Genomic DNA, 24426 nt, shown 5'->3' with positions numbered 1-24426 from the left:
AAGTTGAATGGAAAGTTTAGAGTCATGAAAAACGGGCTAGCTTGCTTAGCATAATACTCTAAATTAGACTTTTTTTCATAAGCGCGCGGACATAATTTATCTCATTGTCATGCAGGGTTGCTACTCTCACCTTAATTTTCTTTCAAGAATAACATTTAAATGCAGCCTGTCATAATCACAAATTCTGTATACATTTAACTATAGGATCAGCGTCAGAGGATTATCCAAGCAAAAACGTAGAAATTACGAGCAAGCCATCTGTTTTGACTGGAGCAGATATTCCAACAATTCGTGAAAGACTGGATAGTGCAAGCAAAGATTGGTTTAATTTAGGATTGTCTTTTGGAATTACGTTTGTCAATTTGAAAAACATTGGAGAACAATACCATGAGAATAATCGTCGCCTAATGGAGGTGGTAGGCAAGCGTCTTGAAATTGTTGATCAAGAAAATCCGGTCACATGGCCTTACATATGCGAATGCCTAAGGTTTCCTACTGTAAAACGTAGCGATGTAGCCAGTGAAATTGAAAAATTATGTAGAAAATAAAATAATTGTTGTTTCAACTTCGTCAAGCAACAACAATTCAACGTCAAACACTTCTCTCTTACACAACACATCTAGTCTTATTATTATATGTGTAGTTTTATAATTATAATTATGTTATACTAGCTGGTTCCTCTCTCTAAAGACTTTGTAATTTAAGTTTAATTGTTGTGTCTATTAATTTACAGTACTAATTTACTCTTGTTACTATAATTGTTGAGGTTAACTCCTAATTTGCAACTGTCAGTGTATGTAGCCACATAATTATATAATTATACATATTATACCAACAAGTGCTAATTCCCACCAATAATTATTATTATAGCGGAGTGTAATTAGAAGCAGACCACTCCAGAAGCAGGCTAACACTGCACTACAAGTGGATGTCATGCACGTTACAGCACATGTTAGCTTGTTTTTCTCCTACACTAAACAGGTGGGTGTTGTAGCACTTCTAGCAGCCAAAACGGTAAGCAAGAACGTACGATGATCTCATTATAATGTATTATACTCGGAGCTGAATTTTGTACATGGATTTGGATTTCCTATAGGATACTCGACCCGAGAGTATCCTATAGCAAAAACGTGTACTCACGGATAATTGCAATGAATATCACATGCATGCGAATAATTGTAATGAATATCACATGCATGCGAGTAATTACAAACGCTAAATTCAGAATTTAATACCAGCTTAACAGTGAAATCGTAGACAAATAATCTTGGCCTCCTTTTTCTAATAAAATATGAGAGAACAAAGAAGAAAGCCTTTTCTTTCTAAAAGGAGGGCCTGCGAAGGAGGCTAGACAAATCTTCCTGTGAAAATAATGCATGGATGTCACCTTTTAGGTATGTTCAAGATAGGGTTGAACATGACCTCAACACATGTATGCATAACCATAATTATTGAAACCTGTTCGTTTGGCGATGCTTGAGAAAGGGCTGGGAATTCAATAAACAGCTCTAGCAACACCAGTGAAGCCAGAGCCATCAAATTAACTACAGTGCATGTATGAAGTTTATGATTACTATACAGAGGAGTGCCTTAAACCTATATATGACTGTATACACTTCATACATTCATTAGTCGCTGAATTTAAATTTCAACGATTCCAAACAAATAACAAAAATACATACCTCACCAGCAAGATACATTTCAAACACTGAAGAACAAACGGTCAGCAATCAGTAAAGCTACCAGTTCTAGAGCCTATGGTGCTATTACAGTCCTCCCCACTATTGAGAACACTGTTGGGTCCGGAGGGGAAGTCAAAACTGTCAATGAGGGAACTCCTGTTTGACGTGGGGCTGATGATTGATGACTGGGGTAGCTGCATACTCACTACTTTGCCCAGGACGGCAATCCAGCTAAAAGTGGGAGGGAGCGAAAGGAAATAAATTTATAAGTTGATTTTATTAACTACCATAATAATAGACTACAAACATAATTATTTGCAATGTTCAAGTTTCTACATGTAGGATGGGGGTTAGGTAAAGCACTGCAAAAGCATGGCAACAAGTGAGCAGGGGAGGGCTGTATACGCATGTCAGTCACAACGTCACTCATTATTTTATCAGCTATACATGCATGTATGCAACAAATTCGAGAGGAAATTCAACGGCAACGTTAAAGTTCCAAATAGATAATTATGTAGACTGGGCTACAATCAGTTAATATATCCGTGTGAAGCAAGTAATTCAATATTGACTAACCTCTCAAAAGCCACAGGGTCTTCCACCTTAAAACACTCACAAAGTTGTTTCTTTGAGGACGGGTGGGTGAGATTAATTAACGAGTTCTCACGATCCTGCAATGGATTGCACTCAAGTCAACCTATACCTACATGTATGCTCACAGCAAACTACGCACTTACCGGTGTGACTACATAGCCAGGTAATGGCATGGAATGAATTGCCTTTATATCCTGCAGCAAATCAAAAATTTTATAAGGATCTATAAATTTCTCCGGGATAATAAATGGGAATTCTATTTGCATATACAAACCTCATGCGCTTTGAACTTGTAGAGGACAAAATCTTTCTTGACCTGATACCAGAGTTTCCTCCAGTTGCGGCCATCTTGAAATAGAACGTACGCAGCAATCACAGCATCATCCTCCAGAGCTTTTAACTGGAGTGTGTGTGGGGGGGAGGTGCATGGTGGAGGTACATGTAAGGGTGTGGGTGGTGGTGCAGGTAAGGGTGAAGATGTGAGTGTGTGTGGGGCGGAAAGGTGTGTTGTAGGCCAATATTTGAAGCTTATAGTTCGAAACTAAAAGCGATATAGTTATACGTCGAGTGACATGTACTTACATTAAGAACTCCAGATGGAAGAGGTTCTATTTTCATTTTCTTTTGTACAATAGGAGAATTCTGGCCATTAATTTCTTCTGTGGAGAGATATAATTATGTTCAATGCATCATGAGACAGAGAGCATAATAAGCACTGACACTAATTAAGCCTGTACATGGAGTACATGTACAGCTACAGTAGATCAGAGGGAACAAATACACAGGTACATGCATGTTAATACCACAGCTAGTCCTACAGTACCTGTGAGTCCCTTGGCCTTGAGGGAGCACTGCTCGCACACTCTCTCTACCTTGTCCATATAGGAGAGGTATGTTTTATTTTGAGAACAGTTCCCACATACCACCTGCAGGAAAATACCTCATTAGACAGTCAAATTATTGCACCCTCCACTATAATGCAGCAATAAATGTTGGGCAAATAGGCTGCTTTGTATGCCATGTAACACAACTACACGCTAAGACAGTCAAAGCCATTCAAACACTTGCGGGAGCAGCAAATTTAGTGAACACTTATCCATCAAGGCAATATGGTGTTTTAAACCTCATTACATGTACCTCTACCCACTCTCTTAGCATCCAACAACTTCTATTTGACATTACATTGTACCCAAGACAGACTCGATGTTCCTCACCTTGCCGCACGCTCTGCAGTGATGTCTCCTAAACGTGAATGTGAAGGCAGCGCTACAGGTCTGACACATGGTGACATTCTTGTCTGGTACCATGATGGGGGGTAAAGTGCCAAACTCACCCCCGGCAGAGTCAATGCTCGTCTGAGATGGCTGCGCATAGGAGAGGGAGAGATTTATAAAATGACTGACAATAGAATAGCATTATCCAGTTTCAGTAAGACTCTTAAAGAAAGCAGTAACGTCCTATTGTGCAAAGCAATGCCATTGCTGTTACAGTATCTTAATTCAGGTTTACTACTGTAGATGAAGTTGAAGCAAGAGTAGATCTTATACCGTATATAGCGGGTATTTTCGTGGGGTAAAAATTTGTTATTTTTGTGGGCAAGCTGACCTCGACAAAATTTTACCCACACACCTCAGGCGTGGTTTACTGGAATGCATGCAATGCAGTGCACGTACTGAAGCGAACGAAATTTTTACACGAAAATCACCGCTGTTCAAGTTCAACAAATTTTTTACCCCAGGAAAATTACTCGCTATACGTCTTGGTTAAAGCCATTAAGCACTTTAAATGAACAACCTCATCATGAAAGTAGCATGAACATAATCAGTTCCTTTTTTTGATGGGGACATGTCGCTAACGTTCACTATTACTCACCAGAATATCCCTCCTTAAGGAGCTCCTCTTCTTCATATCATCAGAAATCACCTTCTTTAGGGCCTGAGAAAGATTAGAACGAACAAGGGCATGCACAATGGAATCTGTTTGTGCATGTGCATGGTCATGGTCATACAAGAGTGCATGCACGTAATATATGTAGGGCCAGCTTAACAATATAGTCACTATAGCTATTGCTGATTTGCCCAAGGGACACCATTATAAATGGTCCAGTATTGCAATGTACACGCTAGTTTTTGTTTGCAGTTTTAAGTTAACTCACAGTCATCCACTCTACTCTCTCTTCTTCAGAACTACACAAGAAAAGAAGTGTGTGTAATCCCCCACACCGACTACCCTGACACGCCACACACAGACAGCATCCCTTACAACAGGGAGCTACACACATACATATATTTATCAATTTCTCAAAAACGGTTAAGATCTTGGAGCAAGCATATCAATAGCCTACACGATTGTACACATACGAACGTGACGATCTGATCTCTACCCACAAGACTGGTACACCTACCTGGCTACTAAGATGAGTGCTCTGCTGGTGCTGTGCACATTGAAGCTGGGAACCAGTGACACTTTCGGGACTTCAACCTAATTAAATGGAATGTGGCAAAAGTAATTTTTGAATACATGCACCAAGTTAACTTACCCTCATTCCAAATATTGGCATCTCATCCTTGAACTCATAAGTGCCAGTACCAGATGGTTTTGTGTGCAGCAGTATATCAGAGAACTGTAGGAGGAGAAATGATCAGTTAGTGATTTCATAGTCAGTATATACTGGAAATTAGTCGCAGACAAAATTGCTACAGTACAGATTGCTACAGTACCGTATAGCGGGTAATTTTCGTCGGGTAAATATTTGTTATTTTCGTGGGCAAGCTGCCCCCCACGAAATTTTAACGTAGACGTGGCTTACCGGAACGTAGGAATGCAGTGCAGCCACAAGACTAAATGAAATTTTCACTCACGAAAACCACCGTTTTTCGAGTTAAACGAATTTTTTACCCCACGAAAATTACCCGCTATACGGTAAGAGATGGGGCTTGTTGGACATCACTATAATATGCCATTGAGGCGTTTTTCAAGGCAATGTACAACAATGCAGTCAAGTGAAATACATACATGTATACTGTGTATAGGCAGCTATAATTATAGCTACTGAAAAACACTGTAGATTTTGACCTAGAAGAATTAATAGCTACTATTCCAATTGTAACACACCAGAAAGAACATTCTTGGTGTCTCTGTCTTCCTGGAGGACTTCTGCAGCTCTCCCTTCTTGAGGAACACCCGAGATGGGGTCACCAGATTTCCCTCAAAGTCCGTCAGTGAGCGTTGGATTGCAAGAATCTCGTTTGAGTTTTCCTGCAGACAGCAGTAAATTAGGTAATGATCATCAAGATTAGGTGTATAGACAGCACAGGAGCGGAAATGGGCATGTCTAACCACAATCTGTATGATACTTGTACTCACTAGTTCCTTGATTCTGTCATTGGTGCGATAAGCAGCATCAGAAATGATTGCAAGAGCCTCTGCAAGAACAAAACACCCAGTCATCACTATTTGTAAACACTCACACCTCGTACTTTTCAAACAAGGCCTCTAATACACACAGTAACAAATAAGAAATGTATACATGTACATGTACAAATTAAAATGCAAACAATCCAAACATAGCAAGTTCTGATAATTAATTAATAAACATAACAATTACAAAATACTACACTCCCCCTACACAAGGCGTGGCAGATACATGTACACCTACAGTATGGCTAGCTCAGTACACTCACTTGTGGTGTCCAGCCTGTCTGGGGAGTCTGGAGGGAGGTACTTGAGATAGTCGGCCAGTAGCAGGCGGTAACGAGGTATCCTCTGCACAGGCTCCAACATGTAATGGGCCACACCCAGGCCAGTCGACAACGTGTTTTGCTAGAGGGGGGAGCAGGGGTCAGAACTAATGTTTCAAGCCATTATGCTGTTACATAATGATGTATATAGTACCAGTATAAGTGTGCACTAAAGCTATTATATGTACAGCACAAACTACACTAAATAACTGGGATCACTGATATTCTTACCTCAAAGTCTCTGATGAGGGCATCAAACTTCTTGTCTCTCTTAGTCCAATCTGTCAGCGTTTTCATGGCGTCCTCAAACCCTGATGTGTACGTGGCATATAGTTTCAGGAACGGTGCCAGCCGAGCTATGACATCACCGAGGCCTTCGTGGGTCTCCCTAATATAATGTGTGTGTGTGTGTGTGTGTGTGTGTGTGTGTGTGTGTGTGTGTGTGTGTGGAGGGGGGGGCATCTACATCATGAAATACATTTGTGAGCTAAGTTTAAGGTGTGACCAGCGACTAACTTTCAACTAAAAACCACACCTCTAAATGCTACGTACATGTACATGCACATCACAGCTATGGCAGCACATGCACAGTGGGGTATAGTTACAGTGTGCATTACATGAAACACAGTACATATATGCAGTGTTATACGCATACAATGCCCCAGGGGCGTACCAGCTGTCCATCCTCTCCTGAAGCGCAGTCAGAATGTTCTCGTTGAGCTGATAGATCTGTTGTATGTTGAGAAAGATGAGCTGCACTGCGGACTGGGGTATGGCCTGCTTGTTCTTCACATTAAACTCTGTCACTGTCCCGTGGAAATCCATCGCTATACACCTAATGCGCTCCACATAGCTGCATGGGGAATGGGAATGTGTGTATGGGTATTGAGAAAATATGCTATCAAGGGGGAAATCAGATTTAATGGTTGCATATACATCTATCAACGAAAAACAAAGCCATGTACATGTATCTGGCCACAAAAAGGGTGGTGGTGTCAGTGAGTGGGGCAATGGGTCCAGGGGCATCTTCTACACAGTAAGTTACAACACCTTTAACTTGGATGCAAGAGATCCATCATTCATTGCCGAGCGGGAAGCGAGGCGAATAATCTTGCTACCTGATTCTGGCCCACGTAGATATAATTATATATATATATATATATATATGTCTGTCACGGATGTGGGTTGGGCTCCTCCCGGGGGCACTATAAGGCAATAAAGAAGCAAACGATGCACTTGCCTAGATGGGCGTGGCCACCTCGTACTACAATTACTACTCTGAAACTGAGCCAGTGCAACTGTCTCTGCTCAGATCACATAGGCTATAGCTGTCTCTATATAGCTGATGTCTGTGCATCAAACACAAGGGAGAGACAGAAGAGCCAGCTAGGCGACAGCAGGCAGATCTGCACAGGTCATTATATTAGAGGTATCTGTAATCACAAAGTAGATCTATACTGAACTGGCAGTGTCATGCCTGACATGACGTTTTTATTTTAGTGTAGAATCTAGTTCCTACTATACAGAGAGAAAGTAAAAGTACAATGTAATGTTTTATAAGCTCACAATAAAACGTGGATCTGATACTAGACGGGGTCTGACCTAACACTACACATCACACTTCCAACAGGACAAGTCGTCTGCATGTCTGATCCTACAGTTATTTTCTTCACTTTTCATTTAGCTATTATTATTAAACATAAAACAAAATCAGAGCTTCCCGCGAGGCGCCTGGGTATATGTATACGTATGCCCTAGTATACATTACAGGGCACAGCTGGGCACATCTACATGTAACATGTACTTTCTGACCTCGTGAAACGCTAAAGATACAGGCCAGCTGTTTTAAGGAACCAACAGCCGCCAGGAGCAAGTATATAATAACCCATACAGTTTCAGTGTGACGTATAGCTTGCTGAGAAGTTATGGATACATGTATGTGGAAGACTTTGTGGCAGTTTGTCAAGAAGTTTCTTATACTCAAACCATTCATTTGAGACCTGGCCTTTAAATTACAGTTGGCCGTTGTCTTTAGACAGACAATGACTGCAATCTTTGGTCTATACCCAACGAAGGTCTCTTTGGCAACCATTCAAGTCAACAAACAACAACAATATACACTCTTTCTAGACATAGACAAATATGGCCGTAGACAAAACCACGGTTAGAGTGAAACAACATTGCTACCAAGGCAACACGTGTAGGGACAAGGAGTGAACACTCTGGCACTTAAAAACAGACTGAGACTACTATTGCTATGTTTGGAAATGTTAAATAGGGTGAACTGCTGTACAAGGCCACACAAGTACACATACATGTACTGTACGTATACCTGTACATGTATATTGTACATGTATTAACCACAAATCACACCCTAGGCTTGTCTAGTCTAAGATCTAAGGGCACCTTGTGTGGTTGAAAGCAATGAAAGAGGGCTTCACATTAAAGTTAGTTATATAAACAAAAACAAAAACTGTGTTGCACAATCAATTAATAGGGGATCACAATCTGTGTACTGTAACTATCATGAACTGTAAGTGTTACTACAGGTATGGTGTGTGTGCACTCACGTCTTTTCAGTAGAGAGCAGCTCCAGAGCGATGTGGTGTCTCTTCGAGCGAGCTTTATCCAGCTGCAATAAGTGAAGAAACACGATAATAATTATACCATGGCCTCAAAAATGAATTGTCAAGCAAACAAACAGAGTAAAGCAGAGTTGAGTCTTAAACTAACGGACTACATACTCTACTGATACATGTACACTGATGCCAGCCAAGGATCATGTGCTATGTACACATGTACTTCTTGCTGCTGTGCAACACACATGATAAATAAAGTTAATATGCATGTGGCAGTAAAGTATAGCACTCATATCATGGCATTCTGGAGACGGTAATATGGGTGGAGCTACATGTAAGCTGAGTACAGAGTCTGACATTCTCAATAAAAATGTTTGGGGGGCAACTCGATATTTAAGGACAAATTATTTAATCCACAATCAAATTACAAAATCCACAATCAAATTACAAGTTACTATAGTCACAGGTACCTACATTTTAAGTATAATATACAAACACCCACTCACACGTACACTCACTTGGCCCTGCATATTTCAATCAGAGCACAGGTACCATCTTTTTAGTGGCTATACTGAGCATACACTGAGCACAAGTAATCACGTTCCAAATGGCCGGATTGAATGAATTAATGCTCGCATGCCATTGGTCCATTCAATACATTAGCTACACACCATCGCTATTAACTGTCATACACTAGTACATATAACCGTGTGCGTTTACAAAGTATTGGCTATTTCGGAGAGAGCACTCCAGTAGATAACAAGATGTTGACAAACAAACTATTCAATTCAAACACGATTATTCCATTAGCACAGCAACTGCCACATTGACAAACAAGGTGAAAACCTGTAAATTGAGGTAATCTAGGGCCACTCTCTAAAATGCAGTCAGGTCAATAAGCCTCAACGTCTCCATAGCATGTCTGTGTTAGCTTACAACCTCTTTAGTTGACAGTCACCATTGTCTGCTAACAATTAATAATGGTGACTTCTAAAACAGGTTCACTACACACAATGTTTCCAATTACTGTGAACACTTTGTGCAGTGAAACCGAAATTGTTGATTTGTCTACAACAGCAAAAAGTGTACATCATAATATAATGTATTTCCCAAATCCATATAAAACACTGAAGAGATAGCATATTTGTCAAACTATTTAAAATGACGTCACTCAGTGTTTGCCCACACGACCAAGACTACCACAAGCAGCTGATGTTACCAAAACAACGAAAGGAAGTGAATATTAATGATACCAAAACAACCAAAAGAGTTGAATATACAGTTCCCAGAGGACGAGGATGTACTTTATCTGTACAGTGTCATTTCCATGGGTTTTGTAGTAACACCGTTCAATGAATTGTGAGATATTCTCATCGTTGACTGTATGACAATAATTGTACATTACATAAGTAAAAACAAATTCACAATAGATGCAGTACATGAAGTACACGAACTTGCACAAGCAGAAAAAATTTAATCTTTAGTACTGAAAGTAATTTAACTAACTACATAGCGTATACAGTACATGACTGTATCTAAATATCAAAGTAAATAGAATATTGAAGGAAACAGAAGCTATAGATTACACATTACACTGAGAAGGTCAAATTTCGTCTACTCTGTACTGCCCGTATGTTGCCATGGAGCCAAACATAAGCCATAATCATGAATGTCAAAGAGTTCAGACTCATTCATGTTCACAAATAATGTACATTGTATAATAATTATGCATTCCAACAGTAGCTTTCATGTTGGAAAGCAGATCGGCTTAATTCTCTCAATGCACATCACATCACACATTTAATGTACATCTGTATGATACCTAGTGTAAATCACATGACAAAAGTCATGCACACAGCTGTGCATTACTCTCAGTAAAAGCTTAACAAAAGCACAAACACACAAAGCAAACAAGTAATGCACATTCATAGCACAAAATAGGTTCTCGCACAATTGTAGTGAGGTCAGACATCAGTATGGACTTTCCAAAGAACCATACAACAAAGACCATAATAATAGTAGTTTTGTGGACAGATCTGTACACGTACATAAGAGCAACTAACACACATACGCTGGTACAGAGTGAGAGGATTATACGATTATTTAGACAGACCAGAGTTGGTTAATGGAGCTTGCATACATAATTATAGACATCAGCCTTAAGCTTATATAGTTCAGAAAAGAAAGGAATTCTGAGCCATAAACCAACAGACTGACTGTTGGCTATGACTAAGTTAGCTTTCGTGTCTTGTAACTAAGTACAGTACTAGTAAATGTTCCTGTTTATGCACAAACAGCGGTTGACAGTGGTTATACAATCACCTTCTCACTGGCACACACAAATGCACTGTGTGCATAGCATAGCTCACCATGGTGACTATCAATGCCAGAACTAGATGGTACACTGATAATTAAACAACCCCAACGCAGCACTTGAGAGAAAGTGACCAGTGAACTACATCCAACTAATCTCATAACAATTATTCATTCAATAGCATAATTCTCAGAAGCTACACACACACAAGCAACACAAGTTTATAAAGTCACAGGCAGAAGGTTGCATTATGAATCCTATAAAGTGACTTTCAATCTGTTAAATGCATTCACAAAAATTATCTAGATGAACATGTAGATACATTGAAGTATACTTCAATGAGTCTACATGTTCATCTAAATCATGTGTGTGGTTGCTACATGTATACATACATGTAGCAACCACACACAGAGCACATACAGTGACTCACCCTCTCTTGATCCCAAACCTCCATTGTCTCAGCAGCAACGGGGGAGGGGGGACCCTCCATTGTCTCGGCAGCGATGGGGGAGGGGGGAGCAGGCATGCCCTCCATTGTGACTGGGGAGGGAGGACCAGGCACAGCCTCCTCTGGTAGACTCTCCACAGACGTTCCTTTAACCATTGAAACCTCATCCGGAGCCTCAGAGCCGAACCCAGAGTCTGTTTTGGCCCCTCTCTTCTGGGAACTGTTTTCACTAATTGAAGAAGCTGTCACACGGATCGTCGGGCTTCCACCAGAGAGGATTTTGACCCCGGTAGCAGGTGATCCGGGGGTGGGAGAATCCTCACCGTGTAGCAAGGATGGCGAAGTTTGTGGTGATTGTGCTTGGTGCTGAGGTGGTGAGGTTGAACGATTAACGTCCGAGGCTACTTGTGCTAGTGGGCTTGGCGGTCTTTTGGGTGGTGGTCGTGGGGGCAGTTTACGATTTTCCAGTGAGCTTGACGATACAGCATTTACAGGTGGTTTATTGCTGCCATTATCAGGGTTTTCTATAGGTAGAGAGTTGGAGCGTGTTTTAGATTCCAAATTGTTTTCGGGTTCTTTCAGAGAAATATTGGAGCTACTCATTTTCGGCTTTGAGTCAGGTTTTCTAGAAGGTGGTGGAGGTGGTCCTCTCTTGTTTACTTTTCTCAAATCAGATGTTGATCTTGCTTTTAGTTTCTGGTTCTGAACAGACAAACTATTTCCCAGTGTATTGCTGTTCTGTGAGGGTGTAGGTATTGAGTCATTCTCTTGGGGCGATGTTGAAAGCGATGCTTCACGTGGTAGAGACGAAGCTTTGTCGAACTGGTCCGACTCTGGTTCTACCGAGTTCTCTCGACTGCTGGAGGCAGTGTGTAAAGGACTTTGTGTGAGAGGGCTATCCACGGACTTTGCAGGACTCAAACTGATTGTTCTTCTCTTTCCAATTGAGGGGCTTGAACGTGGAGAGATGACCGGAGAAGCTCTCTGGCGTGGAGATTGACTCAGAAAGTCTTCATCGATGCTACATGCAGTACTGTATGGTCTCTCCGTACTGTTTGTTAGGTCCGAAACACTTCGTGGCTTTGACACTTCGACACTTCGCGTTTTCTCAAGCCTGGATAGTTTTGGGGACTTAAAAAGCTGTTTGGCATCGTCTGAAACTGATACTCCAGTGACATCTTTCTTAGTAGCTTGAAGCAAAGTAGCAAGGGCAGCAGCTCCTGGTGACGGTTTAACCTCTTCCTTTTTTCCAGATTTCGATGAGGCAGGCTTTGATGGAGGTAGCTTCGGCTTTGCTGTTAGTGGTGGGGGTTTGTTTGGTTTGTGAGCGAGAGAAGCATTGATTTTGCTGGCAACCTTCGGATTAAACTTCTTGGCTGGAAGCGTAGGTTTAGTTGGTGGTGGTGGCTTCGGACCTGGTTTTTTTCCTGGTACTGGCTTAGCAACTGACGGCTTACCAGCTGTTGATGGTTTGGTGGTGGAAGAGAGTTTGCCTTGTGACGGCTTGGAGCCGTTTGCGTCACTGCCACTCCCCTCTGTCTGCTTGAATCGGGCTTGCAGTACTTGGTCCAGTTCAGACGTCATTTTGAACACTAACTGTAGTGTAGAGAAAATATAGTATCTTACGATACACAACAAGTACAGGCAGGCAGTAAATTCTACTGCATGTACTAAAGATCTATTGTATGTACACACTGAAAAAACAGGACTGTGTACAGTGCAGTGTAGATCGACCAGTACCACCATGTATATACCACATCTTAATTTAATACGAAAGACAAGGGATACATATGAGAAACCTGCAATTTTTACAATCAATCCTAATGCAAACACAAGATTAAGAACTTGCCTGGCTCTAGCTAATGTTTTTTTTATTATTGAACTAACTTGACATGCTTCAAATATAATAGCATACTGCACAAGAAACTTACCAGTACTTCACAAGAAAAGGTGTAGCTGTATGTTTAATACTATTGGTGGCTGGGCTGGTTGGTTGGTTAGCTAGAGCTCTGTCTCCTAAGGCCTATACGTACCTAGCTTAGCTATTCTTTCATTATCAGTTGCAGTACTCTGAACTTTGACTAGACTACTACGTAGGTGTGGTCCTTTAGAACATGTCAAAAACAGGAAATCATTGCCAAAATAATTTGATCATGAATATAATTATAATTATTAAGCAGCAATGGCAATGCTATGATCGACGCTGTTTTTTGTTGTGTTTGGGGGAAGACAAATCAAAGTCTGGGTCATCTTTTTCCGGGAGTAGGGGTGTGTATCGTATCTTTGAATATCTGAATCTTCGCTTGGACTGACTTCTTAGGGACCTCACAACGACGACAGGGCTGTAAATTATGTGTGTGTGTGTGTGTGTGTGTGTGTGTGTGTGTGTGTGTGTGTGTGTGTGTGTGTGTGTATGGATTATTGGTGATTAAGCAGCTGTGTGCAGAAAACAAAAAGCTGAGGTACATGAGTGGTAGTCTCACAAGCCAGACGTTTCATCCGGTAGGGTTTGGCTTACGAGACTACATGAGTGGATATGTACTAGTTGCTAAGTAACGTACCATACACTATAATTATACACGTAACAAGCTACGTATACATTGTAGCTAAGCAATTAAGTAGTGCAAGTCAAGCGTGTAATAACGACTTCTCACCTCTCAGGAACAGCTGAGACTTCTCCACGGGCATGCTTCGTCACGCCCTCAGGGCTCTCTGGAGCCACCTCACAACCTACGTGGGGGGGGGGGAGTGTCTGGTGAAATACAGGGAATGCAAACTTGGTGATGGTAAAAGTGGACCAGGAATGAATATACACACATACATACATACACACGTATTGCCGTAATGTACACTTAGTTGTACCAAAATACAAGCATTCGGAAAGGTTAAATTTCACTGTTATGATTGTGCACCACAACACAGGAGGGTTGTACCTTTAACAGCATGTTCCAACTCTGGAGTGCTTCCCTCACTTCCCTCCTTGCTAAAGTGTGGACTCTCTAAAGGAGAAAGGTCATCAAAGCCCGTATCCTCCTCAAGTTTACGAGGGACAGCGCCGTTGCTTGGTGCACCATGTTTGTAGTGAGGTGTTGCTACTGAATGTATAGGCGTCGTCATTGGAATGGGTGTGGTCCTATGCCTTGGGATGGGGGTGTACAGTTGCTCAATGGCTGACCATCCTCTGCTATGAGCATTTTCATTCTGAGTAGATAGGTGGTTTTCATGGGATGACGTCATTCCTGCCTGATAAGTGCTCTTCATTGTGGGTGTGTCCTTTAAGGCGGATGTAGCCTTTGAGGTAGGCGTGGCATTTGCAAAGGGTGGAGTTACCAGGGTAAGTGGTGCTACCGGTGACAACGGAGGAGTGCTCAAATTTGATTGGATAGTGTCATCAGCATTCAAAGGGGAGTGTGTCGTGTTGCTGGATGCCTTGTTTCGGCTTTTTCTGGCCCGTGCAATGAGCTGATTAAACTGATCTGCATGGGCCTTCACTGCAGTAGTCAGTCAAGGTAAATAAGTGAATAGCTACTACCTGTGAATCAAAGTTTTGTCTGGCGGACTGTCTTCCAGTACCAGGCTCATGCACCCTAGTAGAGAATATTACACATGTCAGACCCAAACAGGCCAGACTGAATATACATGCGAAAGGACTCTGAGTATATAACAATCCTAACAACGTATTTACCATGAGCTTTGTTCTGTTGTTCAATCTCAGTGGGATCTGCGGTGCTCCTCCTCCTGGCAACCTGTGTACAAGCACAAGTACAAGGTATAGAAGAAGGCACGGTGTCATCAGGATTTTGAAGTAGAGGGGGGAAATAAGGCACGTGCAGGAGTCATCCGCTAAAAAAAAGAGTAAACTGTTTTTTGGGGAGGGGGGCCTGTTAGTATACAACATTACCGACCCAGGGAGGTTACTGGAAAAAAATGTTGTTCGGGTTGCCTAAGCGTTCTCATTATATTATACCTGAATGCTAAATTTTAGGAGGGAGGGAATGGAGAATGGAGCCAGTTCCCCCCTGTATCCCTGGAAGGCTACGTGTTCTGTTGACGGATAAAGTTAATGAACTCCCACTGCTACTATCACTGCAATGTACAGGCCAGGCTCCCAGGTATCAAATGAGCTTACAAGTAACCCCAGAACAAAGGCTACCTGGTCATGGTTTGGCCAGACAGAGTGCACACCACACCCCCTTGAATAACCCTATTAATAATCACTGCGTATGCAGTTGTTTATAAGCAGGGTGGTATCAAGTACATGTACAATAACAACTTCCTCCCCGTGCACCCACCACCCCCTAACCTGACTAGTCCCACTTTTGCTGGCAATGGCCCGGCTCTTCTCTGCCTTCTCTACTTCAGTAGCTACCTTACTCACTGCAAGGGAATACACAATTGAGTATAACATTGTGCCCAGCTACCATCCAATAACACCAGTTTTAGGTGCCCTGTACGTACACACAAGACTTCTAGTATGTACAGATTGGTTCTGGTTCCACACCCCATGCATGCAAGAACATGAGGGCATTGCTCCACAATTTAAAATCATTTACTGCCTGATTAAATTAATATTGACGAGGGCATATATTGCGAGGGTATGAAGGGCTGAAACTCCACAAAAATTAAAGCGAAATCCGGTATTTCCGCGAAAGTTTATACCCTCAAAATATCCCCACTATACGGTACATGCTCACTTGTTTTGGGGTTGCTTGAATCACACTGAGCATTGTAGTGAAGTGTGAACTCTCGGAGTCTATCTATGAGAGCATGTCTTTGTCCCTGGTGAGACAATCCGTACGTCTTTAACTTCTTCCTCAATTCTCGGTCCTTCATAGGAGCGAACACCAAGTTGGGTAGTTTGTAACACGCTTTGTGTTGGGAGCTACATGTAGGTGTGGGTGGTTTTTGAATAAGGGACCGGTTGAGGCAGGAGTCCAGATGAGAGTTGATAAACGTCTCAGACACAAGCTGGCTACATACTGGACAGGGTACTGCAAGGAGTGGGTGAGGTGTATTATTGCTTTAATATATATGAACGTCACCATTCAAGTGACATACACTACATAGAGGTACATGTACAGCCATTAAATTGGTTGAATGCACACACCATTTTTAACAGCAGCTTGAGAAGGGGTTGCACTCCCAGTGGGATCTCCTATGCTGAGTGGATTCACTGCTACACTTGGTGATGCAGCAGAAACTTGTTGTATGGATGATAAAAAACTTGTGGAAGGGTTTCCTTCATGTACATCAGAAGATAGATTGTGATTTAAAGAATTTTCAATTGTTCCTTTACTTCTGGCAATAGGACCACCGTAACAATCTTCCTCGTCTTGTACTAACTTTGCCGAACTAATTTCATTACAAGTCTCAAGTATCGTACACGTAGGTGGAGTCGATGTTTCTATAGCGACGGTTGGAGGGATCCAGTCGTTTTGAAACTGACTTTCCTCGTCAAAGTCTGGCAGCTGGCTCATTGCAGGGGGTAGGGGCACCCGATAAAGATCTTCCTGGGGGCCAGGGTTCCTACATGTACATGTAGCTCTTGACGAGAGGAGATCAAGAAAATTGTGCCTGCAAGAGTAAGAGTGAAACTATTTCTACACTATTCGTTGTTAGAGTACTTACCTGTTTGTGTTAAAGGTTTGCACCAACAGATCAAGCTGGCGATTGATCCGCAGTTCAGACTCGTTGACTACCTGGACGAAATGCACTTAACTGTGAATGAAACTAGCCGACAAAAGACCTCCTACCACTACATTAATAATTATTCCAAGGAAATTACGAGTGAGTCTCTGCTATAGATGTACAGTGTGCCACTACAGCTGCACTGCACTCACCTGTGAGCATATGGGGCACTGGCGTCTGGTGTGCAGGAACCTTCTTATGCACAGAGAGCAAACTGAAAAGAAAGAACATTGTGAAGACAATTCAAGTGTGTATAAAAGGGCGATGCCTTAAACACTTACAGTTGTGCGAACAATGCGGTACAATCATTGCATTGTTTAAATAGTCCTTACAGATTGGGCATCGCAATAAAGAGTCCATCTCCTGAACAAGAAAAGGTACTCGATCGTGGTAGTAATGATGTTGATATAATCGAGACTGTATTAAACGTACTGTAGATCTAGCATTCATTTTCATTTCTCCATTTACCTTAAATGGAGAAAAGTTCCAATCAGAAGGTTCTTTTATCCCCTCCTCCATTTTGTCTATGGCTATCGCCCCTTCATCATCATGACACAAGACATGCAGCAAGAGCGCCAGGAACAGGCCCGGCTAGGAGTGGAAGAGGGTTGGTTTGTATAAAATTGTGTTTGGTTATGGTCGTTTTACATCAGATAGACTGATCTGAAAGTCACCTTTTCTATTCTTTCCAAGACTACTGCAAGCTTAATTTACTGCAACTGCTAGGTAAGTGTTATAATATAATATGTGTATATGCATTTTTATAGCTAATTAGGCTAGGCTGTGCAAAAATGCCCAAGTGACTTAACTAGACACAGACTGGATTAGATCTACTAGAATATATCAGTGATCTATTGGGACTAGCCACATATATCTCTCAGTGTATTAAATGTTGCAAACTTTAGCTGTCTGAGGTATGGCTTGTTAAGGCCATATATAGGTTAGCTTAGCCTTAGAGCTATGGGTGGCAAGATAACACAGGCAGGCGCCTGGCACGATCGCGCACATCGGATTTTGGGGGACATGCCCCCCTTTTTGGAGGCGGAAAACAGTTGTCGAGGTTTCTTTGCTAGATCTATAGATTTCTGCATGCATAATTATGGTTTGCACTGACTATGTACACACTATATTCAGTGGTACCTCCATAAAACGGACACCAATGGGGAACAGCCTTTGGCCGTCATAGAGAGGTGCATGGTCTTCATTGAGGGTTTCGATTCCTGATGTTGGAGCTTTACTAACTGCTTCTCAAGCTTTGAAAAAGCTGAAGGGACGAGCTACAGCTATGGTTTCACGATAATAATTTTCTGCTAATTCTGGGGTACCTATTTGCTCTGGGAGGTTATTTTTTAGCTGATTGGGCACTATAGAAAGCTACACGTTTGTTGAGCTCTTTCTTGTATCTAGACTAAGAACTAGACAGGCTAGTTTAGTTTGAGAGTTAGCTATTGTTGGGAGACAGGCTCCTACTTATCCTAGAGTACAAGTTGACTTGACCCTTTGCAACAATTCTTAGTGAGTTTAGACAAATAACAACAACAACTGAGGAAGATAGTGGGTGATGGCAAATACAAAAACAAAGGGGCAGGGCCAGAGCAAGGGGCCCTGCGCACAACAAAGAAAATTGAACAAAACAACACATTTACCACAAACTCATTAAACTATGAACCTAGTAAATATTGCATAACATTAAGTAATTAAACACCTAGCTTGAACAACGTTATATGGAGTAGCTAGAGAGTTGGCCATTCCTGAGAGGTTGCTTTACATCAAAGTCACTGTACAATCCGGACCTGAGCACACTTGGCCGTTATATAGCGTTTGCTCTTCGGAGGTGGTCGTTAATGGAGGTCCACTGTAATTCAATACAGTAGAACCTCGCTAATTCGAATAGAGCGGGACCAGACCCCATCTGAATACATGAAATTTCTGGATTAACAGATGTGATTATCAATATCATTAATGAAGACACTTTTGTACATGTATTATGATATTACTGTGGTCAGAAGGGAAGCTGCTAGCTAGAATAGTCTTTATCCACTTTCTCTCCAATACAGTGAGTCTTGTGAGCTCTCTCTTCGTTTTCTTTGCAGTGGCCATTAATTGTCTTGAGCAGTTTATCAATAAAATTATTGCTGATTCAGCTAAGCAATTTATATTGCGCATGCGCAGTACTCTATTCTACTGACAGCCCCTCTTATTTTTCAGTTTGCCATTTTGTCCGGATTTGCGAGGTTTCGGATTAAAGGGGTCCGGATTAGCGAGGTTCTACTGTAGTGCTAATAATTTACTGCATTGCACATGACTTATCTGCACAAGGCTAGATCTAGAACCCCCCCCCCCCCCCCCCCCTACGGCCCTACTTGTAACGGCATGTATATTCCAACTATAATGGAAAACCGCTAGCTAGTTCGTATTTTCCCTTTTTTTGAGGCAATACATGCTCTCCTACGTACTTATTGAAAGTATGCACCTTGACTATACTGTGCCATTGAGTGTTTACTAGATTCTTGCCAGGCAGCTATATAGCTAGTATATACAGTCATGTAATGTAAGCTACATAGCACCGCTGGACTGCATGTACTTTCTTAGTCTAGAAGCCATACCTTTTCTAAGGAGGGGGGGAAAGGTCTGGAGACTTTTTTCAAAATTTCTGTGTACTCTTAGAATATCAAGAGACTTGTCACGTTGGAGGTTTAAAGAACGAGTAGACGCAGTATTGTATAGGCAATACTAACATTTCATTAATTGGCTCTATCCATTATTACTTTGATCGATCACGCGGAAATGTGGCAAGCAACTGAAATAAAATTAAATAAAAATTTACCAAAACGCAATTTTATGCTCGCATATAATTATGTAATTATTTCTGCTATACTACGGTAACAGAAGGCTCTGTATGTTAGTGAAGTTAAAACAAAGTGGCTCAAAATTTCTCGTTTCCGTAGTTATTTGATGTGTAGCTATATATAGGTACATGTGATTATTGTCGTCATTGTGCATGTGTGACAATTGTGTATTGTACATATTGTGGTTTACATTTATCATTGTCTCTGTTACCAAATTTGGCAGGAGGATCCAGCATGTCGAAGACACTCTGTGTTCTTCTACTTTTCTATTTGCTTCTGAATTGTACACCACCTATAGCAAGCCATTTCCCGTATGTGCCGCAATGTCATGAAGCAAATACGTATTGCATTTACATTGATCCAAACAATGGCTCAAACGATATCAGCTGTCTAAAAACATCCGATAGTCAAATTGCTCCCTGTAAGAATCTCAGTTTTGCGTTCAATGTTTCTTATCGATCTAACCATACTGTCTATGTGCTCTCCAACGGAACCCACGTGCTTGAAACTGTGGAGACTTTTCAGGCCCTCAACGATATTTCATTCATTGGGACAGGAATTAATGAATCAGTTATTCAATGTCAGGTTTATAATGGCAGTGGACTTTCTTTCTATGGAGTTAGTAATCTTCACTTTACCAATCTTAGCGTTTCAAATTGCTCTTCTTCGCAGAACAGTACAAGCCTGAGTGAAATACCACACAAAAAGTTGGTACTTCTAGTTTGTATTTCTACCGTTGTAAAAATCTCACAATGAACTATGTCAGCGTAAGAAATAGTCCTAATGCTACTGGTGTTGTTGTGTATGACACTACTGGGATGAATGTAATTTCACATTCTAAGTTTTCAAACAATGCTGTGTTTAATTCTTCTGGAGGGGGTGGATTTTATGTCGAGTTTACGTACTGTATACCTGGTAGCAACAACTGTTCAGATAATGATCGATTGTCCTACACAGATCAAAATCACAACTCTACCTACACTTTCGACACTTGTACATTTGAGAACAATATTGCTCAGGCCAATACACATTCGAATGCTATATACCTTGTTCCCTATCGTTCTAATCACATTGCTCTTGGTAGAGGTGGTGGATTATCTATATTTTTCAAAGGAAATGCCAGAAGTAATGCTTTTAATATCAAAAACTGCAACTTTACAAATAATTCTGCCAATTGGGGTGCTGGTTTGTTTGTAGAGTTTCATGATGACACTTATAACAATGAAGTAAATATTGAACAATGTTTTATGCATCTTAATCGTTGTCCCTTCACTGCCGAGAATGGTACAGCGGGTGGTGGAATGCGTCTGGGTCACTATGTGTTTGGTAATGGAAATCACTCACTACATGTACTTCCTCCAAACCGGATTACAGTTAACGGCTGCAATTTTTCAAACAACTCTGCTTTTAATGGTGGAGGAATGTCAATTTCACCAACTGTTCAGAATGTTGATGCACACCAGGTAGCCAAAATTCTGATTAACAGCACTACATTTGAGAAGAATTGTGCCCGTCTTGGTGCTGCCCTGCACATAAGCAGATTCGCAATGATACTTGATGGTGATATCCTACAGGTTGCACTTCGAAACTGTACCTTTAAATTCAATTCAATCGATTTTGTCAACTATTTGCAACGTAATGAACGTATTGAGATCCGTGCATACCAACCAGGGCTGGGTGCTGTCTACGTCAATCAAGTCCCAGTAGTATTTCTATATTTTGCTAATTTTACGAATAACAATGGTTCAGCACTGGCGGCTATTGGATCATCCCTCAATTTTTCTAGTTGTCTTGGCTGGTTCTCGGGCAACCGGGGAATAAAAGGTGGTGCAATTGCTCTGCTTGGCCTTGCTTTTTTAAGAGTAAATGATGATACAAAACTAATATTTTTGAGCAATCTAGCAATTATGGATGGGGGTGCGATCTACAACAGATATATTGAGAGAGAAAACTTGATTTCGTATGGCAACTGTTTTATTCGACATAGTAACCACCTTATAGGCCCTGAAAAGTGGAAATCAAAATTTTTGTTCTCCTATAATTTTGATCAGAGTGGGAACCGAACAAATGCTATCTTTTCCACCTCCATTTTCCCATGTGCTTGGGCTGGCGGCAGCCTTGTTAATCAAAATCTGAGTAGAGTGTTTTGTTGGAATGATTACTGGAATTACGACTCACCAAACTGTACCAATCATATCCATTCAGATATTGGGAAAGTGTCGTTTTATGATTCTTCCAATATTGTTAGAGCATTCCCAGGTCGCAAGTTTAATATACCGATTGAACTTTCAGACGATTTAGCACATGATCTCGGACATCAAAATGTATTTCGTGCTACTCTGAATGGCTATTACAATAGGACTACTTTAATAATACCACAGTACATTTGGAAGCAAGAAACATCAATCAATGGAAATGTGAGTAGTGATTCTAAGCTACTCCTGGACGGTGTACGTGATCATGCCTGGCATATTGTTGTCAAGGTCAAATTAGAGGACTGTCCACCTGGTTTCAAATTTGATGGACAAAGATTGAACTGTGTCTGTGTGCCTAACTCATACTCTGGAGCTGTACACTGTGATACTAGTGACAACCCTCACCTTAAAAATAACACTTGGATGGGCAAGGTTAATCATACTGGCGATTACCTTGTTGGTCTTTGCCCGCCACAGTATTGCTTTTCTAATGAAACGGTGCTTCCAAACAAGTCAGACCTGCTTGAAAACCAGATCTGTGGAAAGTACCATCGAAACGGAACTCTGTGTGGGCGTTGTATTGACAACTACTCTGTCACAGTAAACACAAAATATTACGAATGTATCAATTGCACTGGGGAAAATGTTATCCTCAATAGAGTCAAGTATGTTGCTGCTGTGTACATACCACTAACTCTGCTCTTTTCATTGATCATCATATTTAATATCCGTTTAACCAGTGCTGCTGCAAATTCTTTTATTCTCTTCAGCCAAGTGATCTCAAGTACATTCGATTTGAGTGCAGATGGTCAAATCCCTTATTCAGCGATAACTGGGGGAAAAAGTAGAGGTGGATTTATACAAATATATAAATACATTTACGGAATCTTCAATTTGGAGTTTATTGAACAATTTCTGCACCCACTTTGCGTAGGAGATATATCCCCGCTTGAAGCTATCTCTTTGGATTACATCGTCGCATTCTTCCCACTAGTGATGATTTTACTCATTCTGGTATTGTATAAACTATGGAGTTGTATTCGAATTCCATGTTGCCGTACTCAACAAATCCGACACTTCATTATACCTCATAGGAGGATGAACATAAGTCAAGCCTTGCTGCCAGCATTTGCAGCATTTTTCCTTTTATCCTACAACAAATTCAGTCAGATATCGAGTCTGCTGGTTGGCTCTCAGAGTCTTGTTTCAGATTCAGGTGATGCTGCCACAATTGAAGGTGGCTTGCGGGTGTACTATGATGGTTCTTACTCATTCTATGATCCACACTACCAAAGATATTACCTGATTCCTGCCTGCATAATATTCGGAACTTTTGTCGCAATTCCTCCCATACTATTGCTTGATTTTCCCATCAAACTTTTTGAGAAGGGTCTAAGCAAAATAGGATTTTTATGGAGAAAGTATCCAGTTGACAAAGTGCACATTTTGTTGGATACGTTCCAAGGATGCTTCAAGAACAATATGCGTATATTTGCAGGATTGTACTTTCTGTTTCGGCTCGTTGTAAACACAGCGTACAATATAACGACCCTGTGGCTCACACAATATCTATTTCAAGAAATAGTATGCTTAGTAATGGTTGCATTGTTGTTAGTCTGCCAACCATACAACAAAGACAACAAGATGTTCAACATTATTGACCCTCTCATCTTCTTAAATCTTGGTGCCCTGAATATTATCAGCTTTTACCTTTTGTCTGTATCGTTATCTCCACACAACAAAAATTACATGTACCTTCTTATAGTCCAGTATGTTCTACTGCTGCTACCTTTAGTCTACATGCTATCGTTTTTGGCATGGTACTTCTTAAAGCCTTGTGTGAAAAAGCTGAAAGTCAAATTACTTAACAGTATACCTGATCAGAAGAAAGTAAACTTTGACATAATCAGAAATGTAGCAACGTCACAACAAGTGGAAGTGAGCGACGAATCTGACGAAGAAGAAGCTCTTCTGAAACGAGCAGAATCATGCAACACCTACCGACCCACCAGTACGTTGGTGGAGATCAGTGATGTGCATGAACATACTGGTGAGCTGAGGGAATCTTCAGACTCTGGCTTACGATCAGCTCAAACAACTTCTAGTAACGATTACGGATCCTTACGAAATAGCTCCCGCAGCACAAAGACAACAAACTAGTAATACAACGCTATTCCCTATGCGTATAGCATTATTATGTGTTCTTGTATTGTATTGTATAACTATGGGTGATGCTTATTTTTGTTGCAGTGATTAAATGACTAGCCATCCTAGACTAATAATGAGATTCATATCTGGCCAGCCCATAAGCTAAATGTGTGGGAGGCTATAATCAAT

The 24426-nt window shown here is 41.1% G+C and overlaps 3 protein-coding genes across 5 annotated transcripts; 1 reads left to right on the top strand and 2 right to left on the bottom strand.

The window, feature by feature from the left end:
- Positions 1-1611: 1611 nt before the first annotated feature.
- LOC135346704 (FYVE, RhoGEF and PH domain-containing protein 4-like) lies at positions 1612-13446 on the bottom strand. The gene is made up of 19 exons (XM_064544422.1): positions 13289-13446; positions 11340-12953; positions 8587-8648; positions 6690-6869; positions 6248-6404; positions 5960-6098; positions 5643-5701; positions 5391-5534; positions 4816-4899; positions 4681-4757; positions 4432-4462; positions 4149-4211; positions 3491-3640; positions 3100-3202; positions 2859-2935; positions 2551-2676; positions 2420-2470; positions 2259-2353; positions 1612-1913 (listed from the first exon to the last, which is right to left on the bottom strand). The coding sequence occupies exons 2-19, from the start codon at positions 12939-12941 to the stop codon at positions 1724-1726; spliced, it is 3390 nt and encodes a 1129-aa protein (XP_064400492.1). The 5' UTR covers positions 12942-12953; positions 13289-13446; the 3' UTR covers positions 1612-1723.
- Positions 13447-13486: 40 nt separating this feature from the next.
- LOC135346707 (E3 ubiquitin-protein ligase RAD18-like) lies at positions 13487-17683 on the bottom strand. 3 transcript variants are annotated; one of them, XM_064544426.1, is made up of 11 exons: positions 17514-17683; positions 17327-17462; positions 17198-17259; positions 16986-17056; positions 16465-16931; positions 16052-16348; positions 15661-15734; positions 15043-15103; positions 14291-14848; positions 14012-14087; positions 13487-13699 (listed from the first exon to the last, which is right to left on the bottom strand). In XM_064544426.1, the coding sequence occupies exons 1-11, from the start codon at positions 17562-17564 to the stop codon at positions 13549-13551; spliced, it is 2004 nt and encodes a 667-aa protein (XP_064400496.1). In that variant the 5' UTR covers positions 17565-17683; the 3' UTR covers positions 13487-13548. The 3 variants fall into 3 exon arrangements, with proteins under 3 accessions (XP_064400496.1, XP_064400497.1, XP_064400498.1); XM_064544427.1 differs by having other exon boundaries at positions 17327-17408; positions 17514-17682; XM_064544428.1 differs by lacking the exon at positions 17514-17683 and having other exon boundaries at positions 16986-17070; positions 17327-17413.
- LOC135346703 (uncharacterized) lies at positions 17664-24392 on the top strand. The gene is made up of 2 exons (XM_064544421.1): positions 17664-17771; positions 20118-24392. The coding sequence occupies exon 2, from the start codon at positions 20647-20649 to the stop codon at positions 24247-24249; it is 3603 nt and encodes a 1200-aa protein (XP_064400491.1). The 5' UTR covers positions 17664-17771; positions 20118-20646; the 3' UTR covers positions 24250-24392.
- Positions 24393-24426: the final 34 nt, after the last annotated feature.

The sequence above is a fragment of the Halichondria panicea genome, chromosome 13, assembly GCF_963675165.1.
Source record: "Halichondria panicea chromosome 13, odHalPani1.1, whole genome shotgun sequence".
In the NCBI taxonomy this organism is placed as follows: domain Eukaryota; kingdom Metazoa; phylum Porifera; class Demospongiae; order Suberitida; family Halichondriidae; genus Halichondria; species Halichondria panicea.
This window is presented reverse-complemented; position numbering and strand designations above follow the sequence as displayed.

What these genes read in the sequence shown, in the direction of transcription:
- LOC135346704 (XM_064544422.1), bottom strand. Translation starts at nt 12,941, where the DNA reads ATGACGTCTGAACTGGACCAAGTACTGCAAGCCCGATTCAAGCAGACA. An exon ending in CAAGGCCAAGGGACTCACAG is followed by an intron (nt 2,936 to 3,099) that starts GTACTGTAGGAC and finishes ATCTCTCCACAG; the next exon opens with AAGAAATTAATGGCCAGAAT. An exon ending in GACCCTGTGGCTTTTGAGAG is followed by an intron (nt 1,914 to 2,258) that starts GTTAGTCAATAT and finishes TCCCACTTTTAG; the next exon opens with CTGGATTGCCGTCCTGGGCA.
- LOC135346707 (XM_064544426.1), bottom strand. Translation starts at nt 17,564, where the DNA reads ATGGAGGAGGGGATAAAAGAACCTTCTGATTGGAACTTTTCTCCATTT. An exon ending in CAAACCTTTAACACAAACAG is followed by an intron (nt 16,932 to 16,985) that starts GTAAGTACTCTA and finishes TTACTCTTGCAG; the next exon opens with GCACAATTTTCTTGATCTCC. An exon ending in GTTGGAACATGCTGTTAAAG is followed by an intron (nt 14,088 to 14,290) that starts GTACAACCCTCC and finishes CCCCCCACGTAG; the next exon opens with GTTGTGAGGTGGCTCCAGAG.
- LOC135346703 (XM_064544421.1), top strand. Translation starts at nt 20,647, where the DNA reads ATGAACTATGTCAGCGTAAGAAATAGTCCTAATGCTACTGGTGTTGTT.